The 27878-nt window shown below is 35.1% G+C and overlaps 1 protein-coding gene across 3 annotated transcripts in view; it reads left to right on the plus strand.

The window, feature by feature from the left end:
• The window catches only part of rassf6 (Ras association domain family member 6), a 60126-nt gene that overhangs the window by 26681 nt on the left and 5567 nt on the right, over positions 1 to 27878 (plus strand). The window contains exons 1-9 of one of the 3 annotated variants that reach the window (XM_009305186.4): positions 7129 to 7243; positions 8505 to 8630; positions 14839 to 14916; positions 15178 to 15256; positions 15488 to 15639; positions 18672 to 18757; positions 20109 to 20302; positions 23726 to 23827; positions 23908 to 23959. In XM_009305186.4, coding sequence (XP_009303461.1) covers positions 8536 to 8630; positions 14839 to 14916; positions 15178 to 15256; positions 15488 to 15639; positions 18672 to 18757; positions 20109 to 20302; positions 23726 to 23827; positions 23908 to 23959 — 838 coding nt within the window. In that variant the 5' untranslated portion in view covers positions 7129 to 7243; positions 8505 to 8535. Of the gene's footprint in view, positions 1 to 7128; positions 7244 to 8504; positions 8631 to 14838; positions 14917 to 15177; positions 15257 to 15487; positions 15640 to 18671; positions 18758 to 20108; positions 20303 to 23725; positions 23828 to 23907; positions 23960 to 27878 lie in introns of those variants that run through there. The other 2 variants (NM_001045339.1, XM_073914164.1) reach the window with 2 other exon arrangements.

Raw genomic sequence — 27878 nt, forward strand, 5'->3', positions numbered from 1 at the left:
CATTTTGCAACTATATACCAGTGTTTTATGAAGAAGAAAAAGAAGATGAAAAGAAAAGGAAGAAAACGAAGATAATGCTTATGATGATGATTTTAGCCTGTATGGCAAAATGAAAACTATTTTTTTTCTATCAAAATTAAATTCATAATGTTTTGCCTGATGATCTATGCTGTATTTGGCAAAAATCTAATTAACGGTCAAGTAGGTGAAACAATTCATTTTCTAAGAAAATCAAAACAAACAACAGTGATTTAGGCTGATTATAGCATAGATGGTTTAATTGTTTTTGCCATGATCTGATTGTTACAATAGCCTTATTGAATATAAATCTATTATCAGTTAAAGTATTGTTTTTGACCAAAAGATGGTGCTAGCCTGAAACGTTACGAGTAACAAAGAAATCTCATAACACACACACTAAGCTTGCCATAGCACACACAAACCAATTTTGATTGGAATATGCTATAACATTATAATAACTATCCGTTATTACTAATTAATAGGTCATTAATAAACTGTTAGTTAATGAGTTATAAATGACTTGTTAAATAAAAGTTAATAGTTTGTTAATTATTTATAACTGTGCCTTATGCATAGCCAATAGATAATTTACAATATGTTAGCTAACAAGTTATAAATGACTTGTTAACTGTATTTTAATGATTTATAACTATACCTAATAAAATAGTAAAAGATCATGAACAAGCTGTTAGTAAATTACTTACTATAGACTTGTTAAGTATCAGTTAATAGTTTAAGTATGTTATTGAGACATTATTCTAAAGTTGCATCTATTCTTAATTTATTAACTGATACTAAATGAGGAATAGTTGCAACTTTAAAATAACGTCCCAATAACATACTTAAGCTAATAACTAACGCTTATATATTAACTCTCACTTTATAGATCAATTGTTGAGATTATTTACCATCTATTAACACCAGTGAAACTTCTGTCGAACTTTTCTAATAAAATATTTATTTATTTATTTTGTTTTCATGTTTAGCACAAAAAGTGCCCAAACCTCATGGGTTTGTATTCTGTTGTATACTGTTGTTCTGCCATGTGATGGCTCAGTATGTGTGTTTCTATACATTAAACACAATGTTCAACATTTCATCTGTGGAGTTTCTTTGGTAAAATACAGCATACAGAAAAGCCTATGAGTGGAACAAGGTTACGGAACAAAAATTTTATATTTTAAACATCACATCAAATTTCTGTAGCTTCAACTTGTTCTATCCATTTGCTGTTCTACAAAGTTTCAATGGTATTAGTAGATGGTTAAATTATGAACAACTGATCTGTAAAGTGAGAGTTAATATATTGGTTAAGTGTTAGTTATAAGCTCATGTGAGTTATTGGGACATTATTCTAAAGCTGCAACTATTCCTCATTTACTAACAGTTAATAAATGAAGAAGAGCTGCAACAAGAAAAACTTCCCAATAACATATAAAAACTATTAACTGATACTTAACAAGTCTTAAGTAAGTGATTTACTAACAGTTTGTTCAGGATTTATTACTATTTTATTAGGTATAGTTATAAATCATTAAAATACACTTAACAAGTCATTTATAACTTGTTAACTAACAGATTGTAAATTATCTATTGGCTATCTATAAGGCACATTTATAAATAATTAACAAACTATTAACTTTTATTTAACGAGGCATTTATAACCCATTAACTAACAGTTAATAATGGTCTGTTAACTAGTTATAACGGATAGTTATAATATAGTTATTCTTTCTAAGTGTTACCGAATATGCCAAAGCTTTATGAAGATGAAGCCTCACATCCAATTTTTGGACAAGCGCTTCATTAAATTTGTTTGCATATTGTTTTTAGAAGGATAATCTATCTATCTATCTATCTATCTATCTATCTATCTATCTATCTATCTATCTATCTATCTATCTATCTATCTATCTATCTATCATCTATCTATCTATCTATCTATCTATCTATCTATCTATCTATCTATCTATCTATCTATCTATCTATCTATCTATCTATCTATCTATCTATCTATCTATCTATCTAAATTGGAGAGAAACAAGTATTATTTTTATCATACATTTTGGACAGATGGTGATGCTTGAGGGATTGAGTTACTTTCACTCCAAATTTTCTAAGATTGATGTTCAGACTGCTCTCCACACTGTGAACATTGAATGACAAAAAGTCAAGGCAACATTTTTTAAGCTTAATGAGTTAATCAGGTTTAAACTTTTTAAGCTATGCAAAGTTTAACTTCATATTTTTAATCAGTTTTATTGGTGTAAGTTGAGATAACTAGAAAAGTTAATTTGACTGAACTAAAAAAAAATAAGGCTCTGGATCTGTGAATATGTGAGACAAATTTCCTAACTTTAATAGACATACAAATATTCAATGTTAGTTCATATTTGATCAGGTTTAATAAACAATAATAACACAATACAATACATGACAAGTAGTTAATGTTACATGTAATGTAACATATTTACTTACACCTAAAGCAAAAAAAAAGAAAAAGAGCAACATTTACTGCATTATTAAAATCCAACACTGGACTTCTTGACATTAGTTAATCCACTGATCTTACATGAACAAACAATTAACAACTGTCTATTCATTAATTAATGCTAACAATTAAAAATAAATACTTTAGTAAAATAATGGTTTTTATGTTAGTAAATATATTAACTTACATTAACTAAGTGCTTCATTTTGTAAAATGTTATCAATAATACAACCAGACATAACTTTTGAATAGTAGAGAGAATGTACTGTACTGTTAAGGGTTGAAATGAAGTCTATTGTAAAATGGCAGTGTTAACATTATATGGAGGCTGAAGACAGCTGCGATTCCTCAGATGTTCTGTTCGTAACCCTAACAGCGTCACCCAGACTTTTGGCAGACTTTGAGATATTGCAGACAGTGATCAACCAACACGCATGCAGCATTACAACAAGAGTGAAGCACACAATATTTATAGAGCAATCTGACTACAAACCATCTGCCCAAAGGAAAAATCCAAAGGCCCATCTACTGTATATGTATGTAGTAAATCACTGAAAGACTGAATACATAAGGGAAACACTTCTAAACTATGCTTAAATTTACATCTGTTAGCTTACACTGCCATCTTTTGTAGAGTCTGGGAAAAGCATCAACGCTGTGAGCCAAGAATTTCAATAATGACAGTTCCTGTTTAGCAAGCTTGGAGATTTCAAAAGGAATCTCACTCTGAAATGTGAACTGACATGAACTAGACTTGGTTGCACAACTGTTCTGACTTTGTACACTTCCACCAGCTGTATGTGTCCTAATCAAAACTTATACTTACTAACTTATAATAGCTTACATTTAAAAGCAAAATAAAATCCTTGTCTACTTGAAAAGTTGATTTAAAAACATGTGAATTGCAAATCTGTATATTGTGATGTTTTTGAAATGGTATGAATCCGTTGATGGACAAGGGTTGAGGGTCAAAGTACATTTCTGTTTTGTCACCCTTTCTGAATATTGCGTGGATATGGGTGTGTCTCTTTGTATTATATATCAGATCCCAACAGAGTTCTGCTGCACACACTTGCAAAGAGAGGTTACATTAAAGCTTGTACAAATAGACAAAAATGAAACCTGATGAAATCTGGAATCTGAAATGTAATATGTCAGGCTGTATGATGTTTGAAATATGAAAAGTTATGTTAGACAGCATATCAAACAGAGAGTGTAGATCAGAATTTAACCCAGGCTCATTCTGATTATGTACCCCTATATACATTCCTGGAGATCACCAAATACATCCCAGGAGGTACGTTTTTTTTTTTTTTTTTTTTTTTTTTTTTGCGAATCCCGGAGGCCACTGTTTATGCTATGCATGACTGCTTTTACATTTACATATACATTTAGTCATTTAGCAGACGCTTTTATCCAAAGCAACTTACAAATGGGGACAAGGAAGCAATTTACACAACTATAAGAGCAACAATGAATAAGTGCTATAGGCAAGTTTCAGGTCTGTTTTATGTTTTCTGTCTTATGTAAGTTTCTTGCATAAATCCAACAGAGGCCACTGTTGACCTACTTTTTCCAACCCAACCGATAGTGTTTTCAAAAGCACCGATTGACCTGATCACCCACTTCTCTAAACCCAACCGACAGGGTTTTGAAAAGCAATCCAGAAAAAGAAAAGCTGCTAGCGCGAAAAGGAACAGCACTATACAGCCTAATAGCGTTCGTTTTAAAGACAAAATGCAGCCATACGTATTTCTACCAACAAAATTCGCTATCTCCAAAACTATATATAGGGCTACATTTCAAAAATAAATCAATGTTGACCAAAAAAAGGTCAAATTAAACATAAGGTCATGATTTCTTCAAAAATCGGATGAAAAACTGAAATCTGGAGTGCAATGTGTCAGGCTGTATAATATATTGCTTTGAAATATGAAAGAGCATATCAAACATAGAGAATGGAGATCAGAATTTGATTTACTTTTTTAAAAAAATAATGGAATGTATACTGTTTAAAAATGATTGTTAGCTAAACCATGCTAGCAGAAATCCTAGCTTTTAGCTCTGCCCCTGCCTTCATCCTCGGCAGCCATAGCTGGATCTACAAACTTTTGATTCAAGTTCTAGATAGGGCCTCCGCCAAATAAATCCTATGTTTTGTTAAATAGTACTATTTGTCAAACAATACTCTTCAAATAAATGTAGTTAAATATTTTACTTATCTCCCTGGTCTTTCTAGTAGAACAGTGTTTTAAAAAAATATCTGAGTCACTTTATTGAAAACCATTATTTTGTGGAAAACACAGTGAACAATATTAGCGAGCACGATGAGATTACAGCAAAAATTTCTAAAGGTTCAGCAGTCAATATTATTAGTGCAAAACAAGAGTACAGGACAGTTCTTTTGTTTTCAGTGATATCACTAGTCTCTTACCGACATCACCAGTCTCTCATAGACATCACTACTCTCTAGCAGGCTTTTCTAGAGTCTCACAAACATCACTAATCTCTTACAGTACATAACTTATCTCTAAAAGTTCTTTGCTGTGATCTTCATTCTCTTCTTCTGTCTACTCCACAGTTCACTGACTATAGTTTTTTAGTCATGACTTTATCAACAAGCGCGTTCCAGAGATTTTTAATCAGGTTCAGGTCAGGACTCTGGACTGCCATTTAATTTTTTCAGCTTCAAAAGTAAATAGTTTTACTGTGGAATGGGGCTTATTGACCTGCATGTGCTTGCTGGCTGTTTGAATGATCAACCGATTTTCTGTCCACATAACAAAGGTTAGTCTGGTTTTTTGATTAGTAGCCTACTGCTGCAGAAGGTTTGGTCACCGTGGACTTTCAGTCCAAATTCTCTAAACTTTGGAGCATATTTGTCAAAACACAAATCTTTACTCTATCTAGAGCTGAATTAACTGATCAGCAATTCCAACTGCATTGTTGAACCGACTGTACATACAGATTTTCCACAAATATTCTGTAACTGTAGAACTGTAAAAAGTTTGGCTGTCAGTAAAATAGTGTTTGTCAGATAACTAAGGAATATCATCTGTCACAGATGATGAACACCAATAACTGGAAAGATCTGAAAATGTTCACTAATTTTAGTCAGTGTTCGTTTTCAAGTATGTCATTTTAGGTTATGTATGAATGTTTAGGCTTCAGAATATATGAAGAGCCACAATTGCCATCTGAGACATTTTTCTCTGGCTCGACTGTGTATGATCGGGTAATGTATGTGTATTGTGATGAGTACCTTGTTTTTAATGCAATTAAAGGTAAATAATTGATCACAAACAAAAGAAGCTGAAAAATATGTTAATTCTAGAAGAAAAGCACTTTGGTGTTTTTTGAATCTGAACTTTTCATATGTAACTCATGAAACATGCTTAACAACTGCTTTTTTAACTTACTTTTTGAATATTACTTCAAATAGGAATAGCTTTTTAATTATTTTCAAATTTTGATCACTGTACATTGATATATCTTTCTATGTATATGGTGTTATTTACCCAGACACATTCTGAAAATGTACCGCTTTATACATTTCTGGAAAGTTCCAAATATGTTTCAGTAGATACGTTTTTTGCAGTTTTTTGTTTTCGCAAATGCACCAGAGGCCACTGTGTATGGTTTTTTAGAGCTCAAATATTTCTCTCAAGTGCCATTCACCTGCTGTTCTCACATAAATCCACTAGCGACTGCTGTTTAATGACTGACTGACTGACTGACCAATCAACTGACTCACCTTTCTCCTTACCTAAACCCAACCAATAGGGTTTTTTAAAGCACAGATTGACCCACCCCTGACATCCCTAAACCCAACCAACAGTTTTTAAAAGCAATCCAGAAAAAGAAGAGTCCTTGCCTGATTTATTTATTTTTTTTCAGATTTCACCACATTCTCACCCTGTTATTTACTTGTTTATTAAATTTTTTGGCTTTTGTTTTGTTTTATATGCTTTCTGCAACCATACTTTGCCTGACTCAAACCTTGTTGTCATGGACACTCCTCTCTGCGAGCTACTGGACAAACTTATAACAGCAGGAAAGCCATTCAAACGAAGGTAAGCGGTCAGCTGGCAAGCACGAAAAGGAATGTCATCAAACCACTCTGCAACGTTTGTTTTAAAGACATAGGTTTAAAGATGACATACGTACTTCTGGCTACATTAATTCGCAATCTCCAGAATATATATAGGGCTACTTTTTAGAATGAGCCCATGTTGATTGTTATATAAGTAGCTAATATAAAACAGTTTGACAATGTAGACAAAAGTAAAAGCATGCATTTCATTTGCAAAGAGCATATACATTTCAATAGACACCAAATCCAGCAACACTAATATTTTAAATCAAATACTTAAATCATAAACATTCTGGAAATCTACTATTAATATCTAATACAGCCTAATGTGTCTCATATAAAGCAAAACTTCCTGTTCCGCTAACAAATTCAAACTCAGAAACCCCTACACATGGGTGTGTTCATGCATTCATGACATTGCTAGGCTTTCCCAGAAGTCACTCAGCAGAGGTGAGTTGGCTCAGGTTACGACAAACATTGTCACAATCACCAGAAAAACACCTGACAAGAACTACAACTCTTCATTCTGTGCCGAACTTCTCTTATCTGCCCGACCCTTCTATAACCGCAGCTGAAGATAGAGATATGTGACCCCTTCCTCTTAAAGTCCACTGACATTGGATCTAAGCAGACAGCAGGTGAGTGAAGTGTTTATGTGTTACTACGGTATTATGTTTAAAGTGTTACATAAAGTTTGTTTATGAGACACATGCTTTTAGATTTATGTTGCTAGCTGTTGACTTCATTCATTGACGTACATGTACATGTGCTGTATTATGAGATTAGCAGGTAACTAAGGAAGTATGAGAGTCAAACGTGAACATGTTTTGCATAGGTTCTCCAAAATAAGGTCTGAACGTGATTGTAAGCATACTATGAGCTTTGGATTTTAGCATGATTTCATTAGAGACGTAAAAATAGTAATCAATTTTAGACGTATTTTTTGAGGTTAATATTAGATGTCAATTTAATGTTGTTTTAATGTTAAGGTAGTTTACATGCATTGTAGAAATACAACATTCAGTTTAAATTTGTAATTTGATACATAATTTTTCTCATATTAATATATTTTGTGTCATTATTTTGGTGGTTAAAGGAGCATCAATGTTTGGATGTCAAATAGATGTCAAGTTTTTGACATACAATTAATTTGCTTAATTTTTAATGTGTTTTTTGATGTCGTTTTAACATCAAGGCACCCACTGGGTCAGTCACACCATTGTTTGTTTGATTCCATTAGTCCAGTACTTGTTGACAGCCATATTTGCATACAGATGTAGATCTTTTGACAGTCAAAATCCTTTCAAATCTGTGTTTGCCGCGGGTCTGGATTTGTATATGTGGCTTTTTTGAGAGAGAGAGAGAGAGAGAGAGAGAGAGAGAGAGAGAGAGAGAGAGAGAGAGAGAGCAAGCATTGACTTGAACAACCACACCACTCCCTCTAATGCTCAAATTCATTGAACGCTTCAGGATTGACTGAGCAAAGTGAAAGTACAACTCAAACAATCCTAAATACACAAGACCGGCAGGCTTTTTTTTCAGTGGCCTCAGGCTTTAGTGTTTAAAGAAAGAAGGGACTTTTGAAAGGGCCTGTTTGCTAATGACACATTAGCACGGAGCATTTTCAGATGTCTTCACTCAAATACCACAGTCATTAATGCTGACAGAAACGTGTTTGGGCACAGTTGGAACTCTTCTGTGTGTAATATTAGGCAGTCTTGAATGTCTTGATGACTGCAGAGACATGAATATTATTCAGTTGATATGGCCAACATAGGCTTATTCGGAAAACGTAGCTATATAGATTTCTGGAAATCATGAATTAAGTAGCTAGAGCATTTTGTCTTAAAAACTAATGCTACGAGGCGGTATGACGCCGTTCCTTTTCTCTCTTACCAGCTGACCGCTTACCTCTGTGTGGACGGCTTTTATGCTGTTACTAGTTTGTCCAATAGCTCAACCGCAGAATGGAGTTGACCGCGACAACGGGGTCCAAGTCCAGCGAAGCATCGTTCCAGAAAGCGGGTAAAACAAAAGCTAAAAAATAAAATAAACAAGTAAATAACAAGGTTAGAATGTGGTAAAATCTGAAAACATGATAAAAATCAGGCTGCCGAGGGCTTTTCTTTTTCTGAATTGCGTTTGAAAACACTGCTTTAGGGTGTAGGGAAGGTGGTGGGCAGGTCAAACCTAGTGCTTTTTAAAACATTATTGGTTGGGTTTAAAGAAGGAGGGATTGGTCAGTAAATCAGTCAGTCGACAGTGTCCTCTGGTGGATTTAAGTAAGAACTGAAGGCGTGAATGGCAGTCGCGAGAGAAATTTGAGATCTCAAAATGCATACACAATGGCCTCTGGTGGATTTGTGAAAACAAAAACTGCAAAAAAAAGCATAGCTCCTGGGAAGTATTTTGCTCTCTACAGAAATGTATACAGTTGAAGTCAGAATTATTAGTCCCCTGAATTATTAGCCCCCTGTTTATTTTTCCCCCCCAATATCTGTCTAACTCATTACTAAACATATTAGATTTAATAACTGATTTCTAATAACTGATTTTATATATATATATATATATATATATATATATATATATATATATATATATATATATATATATATATATATATATTCGCCATGATGACAGTAAATAATATTTTACAAGATATTTTTCAAGACACTTCTATACAGCCTAAAATGACATTCAAAGGCTTAACTAGGTTAATTAGGTTAACTAGGCTGGCTAAGCAAATTAGGCAAAACTTTTTCCAGAAGAAAAAATATTATTAGACATACTGTGAAAATGTCCCTGCTCTGTTAAACATCATTTGGGAAATATTTAAAAAAAATATTAATAATTCAAAGGGGGCCTAATAATTCTGACTGTGCTATAGCATTGTTCTTTGTGTCATATCAAAACATGTTTTATCAAAGTGCATGATTGCTAAACAAATACATTTTAATGTTTCCATCACATAACCTCTGTTAAACTGTAAACAGTCAGTGAAGTGTTTCAAGTTGCACACTTTGATGACCTGGAGTTATTATTCACATTAAATTTAATGGTAACACTTATACAATGTTCTTAATCATTGTGATTTCCTACTTTGTTTATGATTCAGTTTTTTGTTACTTGATTCATGTTTTACATTACAATCTTTGCAATCGGGCAGCATGGTGGTGCAGTGGGTAGCACAATCATCTTACAGCAAGAAGGTCGCTGGTTCGAGCCTCGGCTGGGTCAGTTGGCATTTCTGTTAGGAGTTTGCATGTTCTCCCCATGTTTGCTTGGGTTTCCTCCGGGTACTCTGGTTTCCCCCACAATCCAAAAACATGCAGTAGAGTTGAATTGGGTAGGCTTAATCGTCCATAGTGTATGTGTGTGAATGAGTGTGCATGGATGTTTCCTAGTGATAGGTTGCACCTGTAAGGGCATCTGCTGCATAAAAACATATGCTGTATATGTTGGCAGTCCATTCTTTGGAGACCCCAGATTAATAAAGGGACTAAGCTGAAAAGAATAAGAATGTATGAATGGATCTTTGCAGTCTTATTTAGAAATATAATAATGGTTTAAACATTGCTGTGTCAATATTGGGCTATGAGAGTTTCAAAATAAAACATATAAATGTTTATAAAACAACAGCCTTATAATAATTTTACAATATAACAATTTTACTATATAATAATATGATAAAGCATTTGAGTGTCATAGTTAACACATTTAAAAACAGCAGTGCACGTTGTGAATGACCTACTATTTTGTTCTCTGTTTAAAACATACTCTTTTATTTATTTCCTGGTAACACTTTACACTTTAACCCCTAATGCTGTCTTTACTTAGACAGTTAAGTAAAGTTGACTGAACATAACTTAAAATTTAGCATTTTGGTCCTATCACTTAAAAATATGAGTTAGTTTAACTTATGTACCAAGAAAAGGCATAAACTTTAAGTATAGTGAGCTCAAAATTATGATTCATTATTTGAAAGAAATAGGTAATTTTCACAAATGTAGTTTTTTTTTTATATTTATTTATTGTATATTTATGAGTTAACAAACAAAAGTAAAAAAAAAGACAATAACAATACAAATAGAAAAAAGTATAACAAAATTAATAAAAAATAATAAAAATAAACCACATTATAAATCTCATATTGTGTGACAGTATATGATGTGCATAAACAATATATGCTGTAAAATTCTAATATGTGCAACCTTTTAAGTGCAAGGTCTTTTTTAAATCAGAAATGGCTTCATTTGTGTTTTCATACATTGTTAATAATTCATTTTTCATTACTTGATGTAACAGACTATCTAAAGGGGGACCATCAAAATAAAGTGTTACCAATAAGGGTACTGTAAACATTGCTCTGTCAATATTGGGCTATAGGAGTTTTCAAAATACAACATAAAATGTTTATAAAACAACAACAATAGAATAATTATTTTAATATAACAATATGATAAAGCATTTCAGTGTCATATAAAGTTAACACATTTAAGAACAGCTGTGCATGTTGTGAATGAACTATTTTTTCTCTATTGAAAACATACTCTTTCATTCATTTCCTTTTTTGCAAAGCATTTAATTGTCAGTTTTAATGGATTTGCAAAGCACAAAAAGTCCCCACTTTAGATTTTGCTTACACATTATTATAACTGCACACTATGAATCATTTATAGAGCATTAGCAAGTTGTTTAGCATTTCTTAAGTATTAACTCTATGACTCTATGACTTAAGTATTAACTCTTATTACAATTAAATTGCAGTCTCTGCAATCCTATCTTCAAATTTTCTGTTGAAAACATACTCTTTCATTCATTTCCTTTTTAGGAGAGCATTTAATTGTCATTTATAAGGGATTCACAAAGCATAAAAGTCTTCACTTTAGATAATATTATCACATTCTAATAACTGAACACTATGAATCATTTATTAAGCATTAGCTCTACATCAATAGACATTATTACACAGTTTATAACATCTACAAAAGCTATATGCTTGACTTGTAAGCAAGTATAATGTGCATAATGATTGTATTTTAATTCTTTGTTAATTTTCATTACAAAATTAAGTATTTTCCAGTACTGGGTTGCAGCCTGAAGGGCATTTACTTTGTAAAACATATGTTGGATAAGTTGGTCGGTTCATTCCACTGTGGTGACCCCTGATAAATAAAAGGACTGAGGCTGAAGGAAAATGAATGAATGCATAAATTATTGCATTATTTACAAACCAGTTATTTAACAGTAGTTGTAGGTTTTAAGATAATTTAGAATGAGTAAGTATGATTAATAAAATATTCAAATTATTGATTTTACATCTTATTTTCCATGCATATAGTACTTTGTATGCAATAAATGCTTTATTACAACTTAATGCAGTTTTGTGATCTAATCTGAAGTGAGGATTATTTATGTTCACATATAAACCCAAATTAAAGGCTCTATATTAAATTAAAAATAAAAATTGACTGTTTTATTTAATAACTAAAATTACTGTACAATTTAAACATTCTTAAATGACATTGAAATGTATTATCTTATTATTATATTGTAGTATTATTGTTATGTTTCATCTAAATCATGTTATATGTTGATTCTCCTGTTATTCTGCATTTTTTTCATAATTATGTTTATTGAATATTCACAACAATACAGACATAACAAAACATCTTCAAAAGATACACAAAGAAAGTAACAACACAAAACATTCATTCATTCATTCATTCATTTTCTTGTCGGCTTAGTCCCTTTATTAATCCGGGGTCGCCACAGTGGAATGAACCGCCAACTTATCCAGCAGGTTTTTACGCAACGGATGCCCTTCCAGCCACAACCCATCTCTGGGAAACATCCACACACACATTCACACAAAAAACTCAAACACTACGGACACTTTAGCCTACCCAATTTACCTGTACCGCATGTCTTTGGACTGTGGGGGGGCACCTGGAGGAAAACCACGCGAACACAGGGAGAACATGCAAACTTCACACAGAAATGCCAACTGAGCCGAGGCTTGAACCAGCAACCCAACGACCTTCTTGCTGTGAGGCGACAGCACTACCTACTGCGCCACTGCTTCGCCCAATACAAAACAATGTAGAGAAAAAAAGAAAGAAAAAAAATGGCATAAAAAACAACACTACCCCACAATAAAAAAGATGAGAAAAAAGGATAAAAACATTGCTTGTTTTTCAGATAGCAATACAATTACAATATTCCTTTTAGCATAATAGGGCAAAGACCAGGTTCCAAATCATGTAAATATGGAGTCCAAACTTTGAAAAAACATTTCTGTTTTTTTTTTTTTTTTTTGTGTGTAAGACATGGGTAAGATGTTCCAGAGGAATTAACTCAAAAAACATCTTGTGCCAACCTTTAAGTGATGGAGATTTATCACTAAGCTAATTAAGTTAAATATTTTTTCTGGTGGCAAATGTTAATATATTATTTAATTTCTTATTAGCTGATAAAAAAATGTGTGCATTGGGAATACCCGAAATCAATGAAACTGGGTCAAAATCCAACGGCATGTCAAAGTTTTTATCCATTTCCCCCAGCACCAAGGACCAGAACCTTTGCAGTCTGTTACATGACCACATACAATACGTTAAAGTACCTACATCAGTTTTACGTTTTAAACACATCAGTAAATTAGAAGGGTTAAAAAGATGTCTGTGGTTAGGGAACATGTTTTCTGCAATTTAACCACACAATGGTTTCTGATTATAAACTGCTTTTAATTTACCTTAAAGGAAAAAATGATGCCCTATAGAAAAAAAATAAAAGCATTAGTTTTTCTCAAAGTAGTATTTTTACTTTAAACCAGCAGGTTGTTTGTTTTTATTTTATTTTATTTTATTATTATTTTTTTTTTGTCATGTTGACCACATCGCATGAATCCTCGCTCGGTGGCGTTTTGCCATCTGTCGTTATTTAATTCAAATGTCAAGTTGGATTTTTTTCCTCAAAAATAATTAATTTATGTTCTCTATTTAAAATAATAATAAAAACGCTATTTTTCTTGTGAGTGGATGCATTTTTATCCCTTAAGCAGAATGAATATTTTGATTAGGATTAAATTATATCGTTTCAACCAAGTCAAAACTAATATTTGAGAATTGTTTATAAATTAGGCTGTAACAATTTAGAGTATTTTTTTTTGTCCAAAGCAAAGTTATACTTTGATGTATGGGTAAAAACAATGTTTATTGTTAATACATTGTTTTACCAAATTGTTTAAAAAACAAAAAAATTATTAGTGATCTCTAATATGAAGTATTGCAATTGTTGTTGTTGTTGTTGTTGTTGTTGTTGTTTTACCACAATAGATATTTGTGATTTAGATTAAGAGCAATTCTGAAGTTTGAACCAAAGTTCAATTATTCTAACAAATTAACAAATTACAGCAAAATGTTTAAGTAAGTCCAAAGTCAACTCTGGTTGCCATCTGGTTCTTACTTTGTTTCTTTTTTTATCATTTCTTGTATTTCAGAACAACAAATCAACGTTCTTTGTATAAAACTTGCTATTTACAGTATTTAATGACATGCACTGGAGCGGTGCAATGTCAGTTTGCAGTTATTTTGCATACACCAACATGCTTTTAAAACCCATATCTGCAATTGAGAAATTTGGATATTTAAAAGATAAATCCCCTAATGATAAAATAAATTGCTTTTGAATATGGCATGGTGGCTCAGTGGTTAACACTGTTGCTCACAGAAAAAAGATCACACGGCAGGACCAGTTTGCATTTCTGTGTGGAGTTGTCATGTTCTCCTGTCTTCGCAAAGGTTTCCTCCGGGTGCTCCGGTTTCCCCCAAAGACATGCGCTATAGGTGAATTGGGTAAAACAGATCTGGCTGTAGTGTATGATTGTGTGTGTAAATGAGTAAGTGGGTTGCAGCTGGAAGGGCATCCGCTGCATAAAACTTATGCCAAAATGCTGGTTCATTCCACTGTGGTGACCCATGAATAAGGGACTAAGCTGAATGAATGAATGAATGAATGAATGAATGAATGAATGAATGAATGAATGAATGAATGAATGAGCAAATAATGAACGAATTAATGAACGAATTAATGAACGAATGAATGAATATGAAATTTGAAAAGTTACATTTACCTGGGGCAAAAGCCATATTCCCAGTGATCCTGGATTGATACTGTCAGTTAATAAATGCTGTGCATATGCAAATGTATGAAGAATATACTTTCTCCACAGATCGGGTCGGCTTGTTGAAATGAATGCAGTCCAGTCAAACTCTGTTGTTCAAGTTGGTGCTGGAAATGTTTGCTCCAGGTCAGTAATTGTTCATATTGTATTGCATCATATTTTATTTATTCATACATATACACAAATTATATTTTAATGAAATCAAAGGATTACTCTATATGTAATCAATGACATGGCAGGCTATGTACTGTAAACATAAGCCTGACATCTGAGACATTGAAAATCTGACAATCAAAATATAATTGTAACTCAAACAGTTTTATTTATCTAATTTCCTTATATGCCTGTCCTTTCTTGCTTGACTCACTTCTCGCACTGGATTCAAAGGGCTGAGTTTTTCTCTTTACTGAACACCTACAACTGCTTTCTTAAAGACAATACACACCTGCAGCTCACTGTTCATGAGGTAAAAATTACTTTTATGTCTTTATATCTTAATGGCTTATTATGCAGTCATTGCATGAATTATTGTGACATAAAAATTAGACAATTGTGGCAGTGTGTGATTTTGCATGCATATGTGTGGACTGGGCCCTCCAGTACTTTTGCAAAACAAACAAAAAAAAGTATTATTCTGCCCTCTGCTGGAAATGAATGATATTTCATACCAGTAGAACTAATGTTTAATGTTTTTCAGTATGCAGGAAATGTGACATTGGAAGGCATCCTGGTCATTTACTGGGGTGTAAAGAGACCCATTCGGTTACAAATACAAGATGAGAAACAGACATGTTCTAATGAGTCTTCAGTCAAATCACCAGACCCCATCAGTCCACTAGGAAACAAAAGGTTTGTGCTATTTATTTTGTTATCTCAGATTCTGTGGATAGATAGATAGATAGATAGATAGATAGATAGATAGATAGATAGACAGACAGACAGACAGACAGACAGACAGACAGACAGACAGACAGACAGACAGACAGACAGACAGACAGACAGACAGGTAGATAGATAGATAGATAGATAGATAGATAGATAGATAGATAGATAGATAGATAGATAGATAGATAGATAGATAGATAGATAGATAGATAGATAGATAGATAGATAGATAGATAGATAGATAGATAGATAGATAGATCTATAGATAGATGGATGTGTCCCCACCAGTATCCAGCAATTACTAAAATATGTCCCCACCAATAATTGAATCACCTTCAAAATAAAATAATGCTCCGTCAACCCTTAGTAACCTTGTCATGCAGAAGGGATTCAATCAAAACACAAAACATATAAGGACAGTGTGATTGTCTGGGCCTATTTATGGCTGTAATTTCATTAGAATGTGATAAGGGACAAAACAATCAATTTTCTCAGTCCTCCTTCATTGTACAAGATGTGGACATACTGAAAGTAGCAACTTTTCAAAGAGTCAAGTTTTTAAAGTCAAGCTTAAATGGAGTCCAGCATACTGTAATAATATTAACCAAGGCTGTGCAATTAGGCAAAATTAAGTTTATATAATAATAATCGGGGTGACGCAGTGACACAGTAGGTAGTGCTGTCACCTCATAGCAAGAAGGTCACTGGTTCAAGCCTCGGCTGGGTCAGTTGGCGTTTCTGTGTGGAGTTTGCATGTTCTCCCTGCATTTGCATGGGTTTGCTACGGGTGCTCTGGTTTCCCCCACAGTCCAAAGACATGCGATACAGGTGAATTGGGTAGGCTAAATTGTTCGTACTGTATGAGTCTGAATGAGTGTGTATGGATGTTTCCTAGAGATGGGCTGCAGCTGGAAGGCCATCCGCTGTGTAAAAACATATGCTGGATAAGTTGGCAGTTCATTCCACTGTGTTGACCCCAGATTAATAAAGGGACTAAGCCGAAAAGAAAATGAATGAATTATTGCAATTGTTGTTGTTGTTGTTTTACCACAATAGATATTTTGATTTAGATTAAGAGCAATTTTAAAGTTTGAACCAAAGTTCAGTTATAATTTGAAAAAAAAAAAAAAATAAAAAATTACTGTAACAAGTTACAGCAAAATGTTTAAGTCAGTCCAAGGTCAACTCTAAGGTTGCCATCTGGTTCTTACTTTGTTTCTTTTTGATCAGTTGTGGTATTTCAGAACAACAAATCAACATTCTTGGTATAAAAACTTGCTATTTACAGTATTTAATGACATGCACTAGAGCGGTGCAATGTCAGTTTGCAGTTATTGCAGTGTATAGACTCCAGATTAATAAAGGGACTAAGTCGAAAAGAAAATGAATGAATAATAATAATCAGGATTAAAAAAATTGCTTCGGTGCATTTCTTACAACACTCTTTACATTTAAACAATAGCTAATGCATTTCTCAAAACAATTAGTACAAACTGCAAAACCTAGTTGATAACCTGCAAAAGTGTATCACTCATTCCATTAGCTCATCCCTCAAAAAAGGTATTCCTGTCAATGAAAGTGTCAGTGTCATAAAAGTCCTGACACTATTGTTTATAAACAAGTCATAGTCATATGACTTTGTCATATTTTCATTATGACAGTTTACTCTGTACAATTTTTCCAATGCAAAAAAAAGTCAGATTTTGGTGACACTTCCTGTTCAAATGCTCAAGACAGCACTTTTTTGCAGTATTATATACTACTTGCCCAGCCTAAGTACAGTAAAGCTACACTACAGTAACTACAGTACTGTAAAACTACAGTAAAGTTAGACATCACTGCATTTAGTGAGGTATCTGAGTACAAGACACTGAACAAGTATGTTTCATATTTTTACTGCATATGCTCATTTCTATTCCAATGTATTCACAACATTGTACCAAAAAATAAATGCACCCTTATTTTCAACAAACATAAACTTCCTTTGGGTAGAGCTGTGCACAACTGTAAACATATTGCAGTGCATATTGGAAATGAAACTATAACATACATAGGTCTGTAAATCATTCATGAAATTGTTCAATTTAGAAAACATTTTCATATATATATATATCAACTTATAGATCAACTTTTTAAATTTTTTTTTTATAAAATTAGATTGAAAGATTCTGACAACTAGTTTAACATTTTGGCAAAGCAGTGACGCAGTAGGTAGTGCTGTCGCCTCACAGCAAGAAGGTTGCTGGGTCGCTGGTTCGAGCCTCAGCTCAGTTGGTGTTTCTGTGTAGAGTTAGCATGTTCTCCCTGCGTTCGCGTGGGTTTCCTCCAGGTGCTCCGGTTTCCCCCACAGTCCAAAGACATGTGGTACAGGTGAATTGGGTAGGCTAAATTGTCCGTAGTGTATGAGTGTGTGTGTGTGGATGTTTCCCAGAGATGGGTTGTGGCTGGAAGGGCATCCGCTGCGTAAAAACTTGCTGGATAAGTTGGCGGTTTATTTCGCTGTGGCGACCCCGTATTAATAAAGGGACTAAACCGACAAGAAAATGAATAAGTTTAACATTTTCGTATGTAATGACTCAAGTAATGAAAGGAGGACTATTAGTTTTACATGCAATGACTTTTTAGCATTCAAGTTTAGTTAATTTTGACTAACATGACATAAGCTAATGATAATGTTATAAACAGAGAGAGTTGTGAAAGCAATTGATGCATGTCCAAAAGCTTTTGCAATTTGCTGGAAGGAATGAGAAACTGCTACTATGATGTGCACAAATGACTAATTGTTTTGAGAAATGCATTAACTGTCAGGCAAATGTAAATAGTGTTGTGAGAAATGCACAAAAGCCACTGAGAAAAACTGTAAGTGTTTGAATCCTATATTTATGTTTTTTAAAGCATGAAAGAGAATTAGTGCTGTTTTAGGCTTTGTTGAAGATTCTGTCTTATGTTTTCTAATTCAATTATGTGTTTTGTGATTCGATCAACTGTGCCATTAGGGGTATGACACGATGGGGAGAATTTGACAACCTTCACAATATTGCTGAACTGGAGGAAGCTGGATCACCTGAAAATCCTACTGAAGGTTCAGTTTCTTTAACATTATTTGATGTTACAGTAGAATTTGGACTATGGTAACACAACTGATGGATCATATATGGTATTTCAGAAAATAAATGAATAAATATTAATTTACTTGAACACTTGTTCTCTTAGTAGAACATTAAAAAGGATATTTAGGCAAAATTGTGATTCTTGGTGAATAACAAAATACATATTCATGCAAAACAAAATTAATACTGTAATAATGTTTCCCTGAGAAGTTATAAAGGAAATCGATCAGTCTGTGTAACAAAGATCACAAAGAAGAAAGCATAACATTTAATCCATAGCTTTTAGTGCATCTATAAGAGTTATGGTTGTTAGGGATGGCCCAAATGGACTTAAAAGATTTATCACAATGTTTTTTGGCATTTGTGATAAGAATATCAATGGCAATATAATTCATATATATATATCCACGAAGAGATCTTTTTATAAAATAGTGGAGAGTTATTCAACCCTGCTTCTGAATGCCCACTGTGGAGTGGAGCTCAGCAATAATCAAACACTAAAGCAGCTAATCAAGATTTTCAGGATCATATAAAATACACATATCAGGTATAAAATAGATGTGCTAAAGCAGTTTAAGGCTCTTATTCATAGTTGAAGTCCCCTGAAATACATGTCAATATTATTTATGTTTCATTTAAACTGGACACAAGAGGACGCCATAGTGTATAATCTACTCATATAGATTATTAAGGATATCAGATAGGCTTCTACTGAGCAAATAGGAGACACATGATAGCAACAGATAAATGAATCAAACGTGAACACAATAAAAAAAAAATCATTGTAGCAATATATGAATTATTTATGTTCTTTAAGCCATCCTAGGTTTTGTATAAGGATAAATTATATTTATAATGCAATCTAATTGACGTCTGCTCACAAAAAAAGACACTCGACTAATGTCATGAAGTTTATTAAGTACTTAAGTCAGTAAATCTGTTAAAAAGGAAAAAATGTATTTCACATGTGCTACTAAAATAAATCACTGCAAATACTAAGTGTATATTTAATTGTAGTTATTACTATTGTTAGTCTATTGTTTCCTGTTGTGAACAAATAATAAAATATCTCCCATCTTGAATGAGTATTAATTCAGTTTTCATCAGTTTCATCATTTCTTTAAAAGTCATGTTCAATATTCTACTGAAGCAATAAAAACATTATAGATGGCCTAAGGATGAGCAAGCTAACATATTTACATTTTTGGGTGAACTATACCTGAAAAACAACTAGTGTACTACTACATTTAATAAATGACAAGTTGTTCTGCATTAAAAAAATTACTTTCATATTTCAACAACACAATCTACACTCTCTTCTAGACTACATCGTATACGAGACCATGACTTTAAGGCCATCGCGGACCATGCAAATCAATGAAGATAGTTCATATCTGATTCGCACCATGAGCGACGCCTCGCTGGTGAAAATGAGGGTGAAAAGTAAGAAGATGATTGAAAGTCAAAAGAACAGAAACCATCGCTTCTCCATCAATGGACACTTCTACAACTATAAGGTCTGTAGTTTAATTGCAATGATCCAAATGTCAAGCTTGGGCCTGTATGCAATCTATGAGTAATACAGTGTTGTTATAAGTTGTTATAAGTTATCATAACACATAAATAATACATGAATACAATATTTTTAAAAAGCAAATGTGTATGCTAAAAATTTGACTTTGAGAGGGTTAGATGCTAAATTCAGAAATGACACTTGTGGTCAATTAGTGAAATGCAGCAAGTAACTTACTGCTTGTTTTGAATGTTTCTTTATGGTGCGTTATTTATAATTTGCAAGCACAATTATGAACATGTCATCTGATGTTTGAATATGTCTGTTATGTACAGTGCAGACAATTTTGCTGACAAAAGTTACAAACACAGCCTTATTAAATAAAGCTATGGTCATGCAGGCAAGGATCAAACAGGAGCAGGCTGTAGCAAAATGGGTAATCCAAAAAAGTAATCCAAAAACAGGTCATGGCTAGGAATGGCTGATCCAAAACTGATGTTTCAACGTGGTGATGAGATTGCGAAGTGCAGGTGCTGCTCCGAAGTGTTTCAAGACATCCAGGTCATGTGACTAAAGCAAATCAAATAATTGGGGCATTTACCAAGTTTTTCAAGACCTGGCACCCTTGGCAAATCTCAAATAAAAAATCGCACAGTAAAAACCCACTCGCACTTGTACTAGTGAAGAGTGCACAGGCATATAACGGAACTGTGCTGCAGACGTCCCAAGTTCAAATCCTAGCAGTACAAAAATTCAATAATTGTGACTTGATGTATTTTATTTACATTTTTAAAGACCAAAACAACCGATTTTTTCAAAAAGAGTTCATTCAGATGATAGACTCATGTTACAGCAAAACAGAGCAATAAAAACTAAAATTTTAAATGACTAAAGTTCAACTACACTTCCCCTTGGATTTGAACCCAATATCCCTGTCAGGAACACTGCCCACTCCACTTGTTCATACGTGAGTTTTAATTACTCAGTTCACTTAATACTTTCTTTGCTGAAGTGGTTTCAGACCAATACCTGAAAATGACTACCAGTTGTTATTGTAAAGATTGTTTTTCACATTTTTTAAACCCTTGACACATTTTCTTCGATTGTTTTACTATTTCACAAAACTTCACTCTGCTCACCGCCAGTTGTGGCAGGCGACAAACAATCAATAATGCAGATTGGTATTGGTATCAGCTGTAGAGTGTAATCAGTGTCCATGTTGGTGCAAAACATGATAGGAGTTGTAGTCTTGGTGAATAGTGAAGCAGAAAGTCCCACAAGTCCCACTGATAATTATGACAATGTATTTCACAATGTACAATTGTTTCACGTGAGCAAATAAAGTTTAAAATCAAGAAATTTAATTGCCTGCTTGTTGATGCTTTGGCACAAACAAACTGTGTGTAGTTGCTCTTAAAGTATGAAGAGTTCTGATGCAAAAGCCGCTAAATGCCACTTCAGCCAAAAATAAGATAATGACATCGAGTAAATGCTTTAGGCACGCAGTACACTATCAACAAATAGATTTGCTTCAAACCATATAAATCGCAGCATCAGCCCATTCAGAAAAAGCAGTTTGTTGTAAAAAACCACTAAACGCCACTTCCCTTTGACAGCAAAAGCCGCTATGTCCCAAGAACCAATCAGAAGGCACAAATCCAATCACATGTTATCAATGTAAGGGTGCACTGATACTCCAGCTTTATGAGGACACTGTTTTATTCCGCTTACTGTAACAAGTTACAGCAAAATGTTTAAGTCAGTCCAAGGTCAACTCTAAGGTTGCCATCTGGTTCTTACTTTGTTTTTTTTTAAATAATTTCTGGTATTTCAGAATAACAAATCAACATTCTTGGTATAAAAACTTGCTATTTACAGTATTTAATGACATGCACAGGAGCGGTGCAATGTCAGTTTGCAGTTATTGCAGTATATAAACTCCAGATTCTATTTATTCCACAAACAGAGTTTGATTAACTGGATGAGCCTGTCCGACTGTCATGTATGGCAAATAAAATCGTCCTGTACCTCAAAACTCTGTGCATTATAAGAAAAAGAAAACACACTGTAGAGAAGTTAATGCATGCATCCACAACGGGTTTTTTTTCGCAGTGACGCTATTTTGAATGAGTCCGATTCACTATACATTAAACGGCAGCTGCGTTTAGATGCGTTTAGAAGCTGAGTTAAGATGCAGGATTTTTTTTATCCCACGTGGATAGGATAAACAAGAGACCAAGACCTTAAGTATGGTGAGAATGAATGAATGACAGTTTCTAAATTTGTCTGAGAGACATCACCTTTTTGCCCAGTAGGCCTATACCTTGTGATTTATTTGCTAATTTAAGCTATTTTTAAAAGATATAGTGCATAAAATTGTACAGTATTTATTAAATCTAAATACCAAATATCAGAAATGACAACAGATTGTTCAGATTTAAATAATGTCAATTTTAAGGTTAATAATTAATGCACTTGCTTGACAGATTTCATTCATTTTCCTTCTGCTCTTTCCCTGGTTTATCACAGCGGAGTGAACCGCCGCTTACTTGACAGATTTAAGTATTTTTAAATTCAGGTGGTTTGTGTAATGTGTTTTATGTTTGGTAAAATAATTTCTAACAGCATCTTTAGTGATTTTCAACTAATTACACTTTCTTGTCCCAGTAGGTGGATTTAGAGGTTTCTACAAAAAAACACAAGTGGATTTAGCTGGTTTTGACTCAAAAGAAAATTCACCTTGTTAAAAACCAAGGAGTTGTCTAAACTGACATTTATGAAAAAAAAGCAATTTTATTTGCTAGCTAATAACCTTTTCATTATCTATTGAATGAAACTTCTGAACCTAATCAGAAGAGCCTGATAGAAAACGCTCATTTACAAGAAAAGAGGTCAGATGAAACTAGAGGGTTTTGCATCTGAACTCTTCATATGTTTTTATACTTTTGTTACACATGTACAAATACTTTTTGCTTCAACTGCCTTTCGTGGGTCAATCCAACATGGTAAAATAAATGATTGCTGATAAATAATGGTTAAATAATAAAAAATAAAAAATAACATTTTTATTAAATTATCTTATGGCAATACAATTAATTCTGGTGACTCTTAAAAAAGTAATATGCTGATATATTTTGTCCTTTAATGAAATTATTAAATTACTGAATTCACCTATGATACAAAATATCTATATTCATAAAATATAACTAAACAAACTGTATTAAAGTAAACAATAAAAACAATTTGGAGTAAATAAAACGTAAATAAATAAACTTCCTAACCTATTACTTCCTTTTTTCTGTAGAATTTAAAAGAAAATTTTAAAAAAATGTTTAAATTCTGAACACACCATTTTTCCTGATTTTTTTTTTCGATGACTTTGTTATTGTTTTTTTTTATAATTCTCTGAGTCATTTTGTTATTGTAGACATCTGTTTTCACACCATCATTTGGAGCAACCACAAATGTGCACATTAACAGCAGGATGACGACACAAGAGGTCATTACACAACTGCTACACAAATTTAAAGTAGGTACATGTATTATTACTGAAGGTTCGATACATAAGAACCACAGAGTTTACAGTTCCATTTAATTTTCTTTTTGCAGGTAGAAAACAGTCCAAATGAATTTTCCCTCTACTGCATTCATCAAACTGGAGGTATGTAGAACCCTCACTTTATTCCAAATCATACAAAAGCTGAAAAAAAAAGCTCAATCATTGACACCACCATTATTAAGACCAAACCAGAAAATATACAAAACAAAATGTGTACATGCTTTTAGGGTATTATGCTTGTTCAAACTACTTAATTAAAATGAGCTAAAACAACACAATTCTTGAGATTTCATTAGGACAACTTGTTTTATGTTTACTCTACAGAAATTTGTTGAAAGTGTTAAGGTAACTAAATGAATTTGTGTTGGGGTAATATGAATGAATTGTGTGGAACCCTACATTTTTTAGAGTGTATCCAAACCCAAAAAGTATCAAATGAATATAAATATAGATTAAGCTATATGTATAAGATAAGTATTAAAATTAATTCTATTGGATTTTCTAATGACAATATCATGCCTTTTTTTTTTTCTTATATTCTGTGCAAAATTCTTTACAGATACCCAGTCCTTAAAGACAAAAAAAAAAAAAAAAAAGAATGAAACAAGTATTGCACTGTTATCTGCCAGACTTTTTAATCACAGTATTACTTTCTAATTATGGCTTCATATGTTTTCCCCCTTTTTAGCGTTCTGATCAAGTTAAGTCAGATTTATTAATGAAGTGAATCATCTGATTTCATTAATTGTCTCACATTTTTCATTGAGCAGGTGTAATATTTATTAATATTAATATTATTATTCAGATTATTATATTCACTAAATGACAATCCTTCCTGCTCATTCTAGTGTGTTAGGCTCATGATTAGTGCTTGGTAATGTTACAGAGCCTGGCTTTTCACTGTTAGCTGCAAACTAGACTAGAGGCTGCTGCTGCTGAAGAGCTACAGTACAGAAAAAAAGTTCAATACATAAACGGTGGTTTGCAGACATCATTGTTTTGCAATGCTCCTAACTAAATTATCGTTAACTTATCGGGCTCTATTTTGTCGGTCCATGCGCAAAACGGAAAGCGCAGAGCGCAAACGCATTCAGGGCGTGTCATAATTCATATTTTCTACTATAAGCATGGGAAAATCCGCTTTGCGCTGTGGCGCATGGTCTAAAAGGGTTGAGTTTATTTTCTTAATGAGTTTTTTTGAGAATAAACCAATTAGAGTCTCATCTCCAATTCCCTTTAAGAGCCACCTGCGTCGCGCCATAAGCGCATTTGCTATTTACATGACGTAAAGTAAGTTCACTTTCCCTTTTGCTCTTGTGAATAGGAAAACCTTAACGCACAGATATCAATTAGCCTATAAATAATTAATTTAGTTTGTTAAGCGCAAATATTTGTATCTAAACTTTTTCTAAATTTAGTTATAATTTCCAGCAAACTAATAAATGAACAATAATAACGAAGTGTGGTCAAAATACTGAGTTATTTCCAAATACACCTGCTATGCCCCATATTGTCTAAAACCTAGGTGGACAAATCTAAGCTTGTTTTTAATAAAACAAATATAAATATGGATATAATAAATAATACTGCTAATAATAATAACATTTTACAAAAGCAAATTGAATGAACTGAAAAAGCCTCCCCAGATGAAGAAAGTAAAGGCAGCGGTTTTTAAATTCATGTAGGGTAGAAATTAATATGTTTTATAAAATTTTAATCATTCATATTTATATCCTATATATATGGATGATGGGCAGGATCACTGCGTTGCTTGCTTGGGGGTCCAACATGTTAATGCAGTGCTTGCGGGCAGTTCATGTCGTCACTGCGATGCCATGACTGTTGCGCTATTGAGATCGCGGCTAGCCCTTGTAAAGAGGCGAACCACCCCAGCCGTCCCCTGCACTGCAGCGGGCACTTGGGCAGATCTGAGGGTTTCAGCAGGAGATAATACGCCGCCCACGGACCCGCGGACCTCCCGCTCCTCCAAGCGCTCCATCCAAGCTTCGGGCGAGGGAAGCGATCTGTCTAACCAGATGGTAGCCCTTACGCTCGATGACACCGGAGACCAGACATCCACTGCAACATCGGAGGGTGGGCTTTCATTGTCCGATGATGATCTAGACCCGCTCGCCCCCTCCGGGCAGGTAAGCGCTATCAAGACGGATCCTGAAACGGACATGTTAGCTGTGCTTTCCCAGGCTGCTTCGGTCGTGGGGTTGGAGATGGTTTATCCCCCAGCTCCGCGGCCGGACCGACTAGATGGGTGCTACGTAGAGGACCAGAGGGCGAAGCCTTCGAAGCCTCTCGTCCCCTTCTTCCCGGAGGTGCACAGTAGGCTCACACAGTCTTGGAGGGCACCTTTCTCTGCCCGTGCTGCGTTTCCTCCGCCCTAACTACTCTTGACGGCAGAGCGGCCAGGGGGTATGAAGTGAATCCGCCTTCTTGGCGGGCTCCGCCTCATCAAAGCCTGTAGGTTATCTGCCTCCCTCAGAGCCAGAGCTTACAAGGCTGCGGGCCAGGCTGCTTCCGCCTTGCACGAGATGGCCACCTACCAGCGCTACCAAGCGCAGGTGCTGGTCGAGCTGCATGAGGGTGGTTCCAACCTAGGCTTGTTACACGAGCTTCGCACCGCAACTGACTATGCTCTTCGGGCCACTAAGTTCCCTGCGTGTTCGTTGGGGAGGACAATGTCCACACTAGTGGTCCAGGAGCGCCAACTCTGGCTAAACCTGGCTGATATGCGCGAAATTGACAAAGTTCGCTTTCTTGACTCCCCCATATCCCAGGCTGGCCTGTTCTGCGACACCGTCTGTGAATTCACCCAGCAGTTCAAGGCGGTGAGAGAGCAGTTGGATGCGATGGGCAATGTCATCTATCGGCGGGACCGTAAGCCCGCTCCGCCCGCCGAACCATCCACATCTGCTGCTCCTCGCCGAGGGCGTCCGCGAACCGAGCGCGTCGTGCACCTCGGAAGCAGACAGCCCCCCCTGCCCAGTGCACCGTTAAGTCCGGTAAATGGACCGCGAAGCGTCCCTGAGACAGGTCATACGGAGAAGAGGAAATTTGCTCTTTCCCCGCTGGAGGGCGGGGCCCAAATTCCAACGGTACTTTTCAGTGCCACGAAAACATCAATATAAGAGCACTTTTCCGCTTCCCCGGATGTGAGAGCACGAACCCTGCCAGTCCGGGATGCTCTGCTTTCCAGCTCGCAGGCTCTGTGCACTTCGCCAGTGGCTCACGAGCACTGGGGGGACGGTCTCCTTTCCCCCACTCCTCAAGCCCCCTCTCCGGAGTTAGGGTGCGGAGTGAGACCAAATCGCTCACCTCCAGCTCTTCCGCGGGACCCTCGCGCTTTTTCGGATCAGCACACCCACTCTGTGCTGCCCCACTGCTGGTACGTCAGCGATTGTTGCAATGAGTCCATTAGCGAGGGCTCTGCCTGCCTGGTTAGCGCGGCCAGCCCTTCGTGGTGGCTCATATGCACAATCAGACTTGGTTATGCAATCCAGTTCGCGAAACGGCTCCCCAAGTTCACGGGTGTGTATTTCACAAGGGTCAGCCCCCTGTCCGCCCCTGTCTTGCAAGAGGAGATTGCTGTCCTCCTGGCAAAGGATGCAATCGAGCAATTGATTATGTACAGAGACATGGTGCTCCGGCACCTCCACCTGTTGGGGTTTCAGGTCAACGGAGAAAAGAGCAAAGTCGCCCCGTGCAGAGAATCTCTTTTCTCGGGTTGGAGCTGGACTCGGTCACCATGACAGTGCGCCTCTCCGGAGAGCCCGCTCAGCTGATGCTGAACTGTCTGAGAGAGCTCGACAGCAAAATAGTGGTCCCACTGAAATTATTTCAGAGGCTCCTGGGGCATATGGCATCCGCAGCTGCTGTCACGCCACTCAGATTATTACATATGAGACCATTCCAGCACTGGCTTCACGATCAAGTCCCCAGACGCGCATGGCACGCGGGCACACACCAAGTCTCTGTTACTGCGCTGTGTCGCCACGCCCTCAGCCCTTGG

Source organism: Danio rerio, chromosome 10, assembly GCF_049306965.1.
Source record: "Danio rerio strain Tuebingen ecotype United States chromosome 10, GRCz12tu, whole genome shotgun sequence".
Taxonomy (NCBI): Eukaryota; Metazoa; Chordata; class Actinopteri; order Cypriniformes; family Danionidae; genus Danio; species Danio rerio.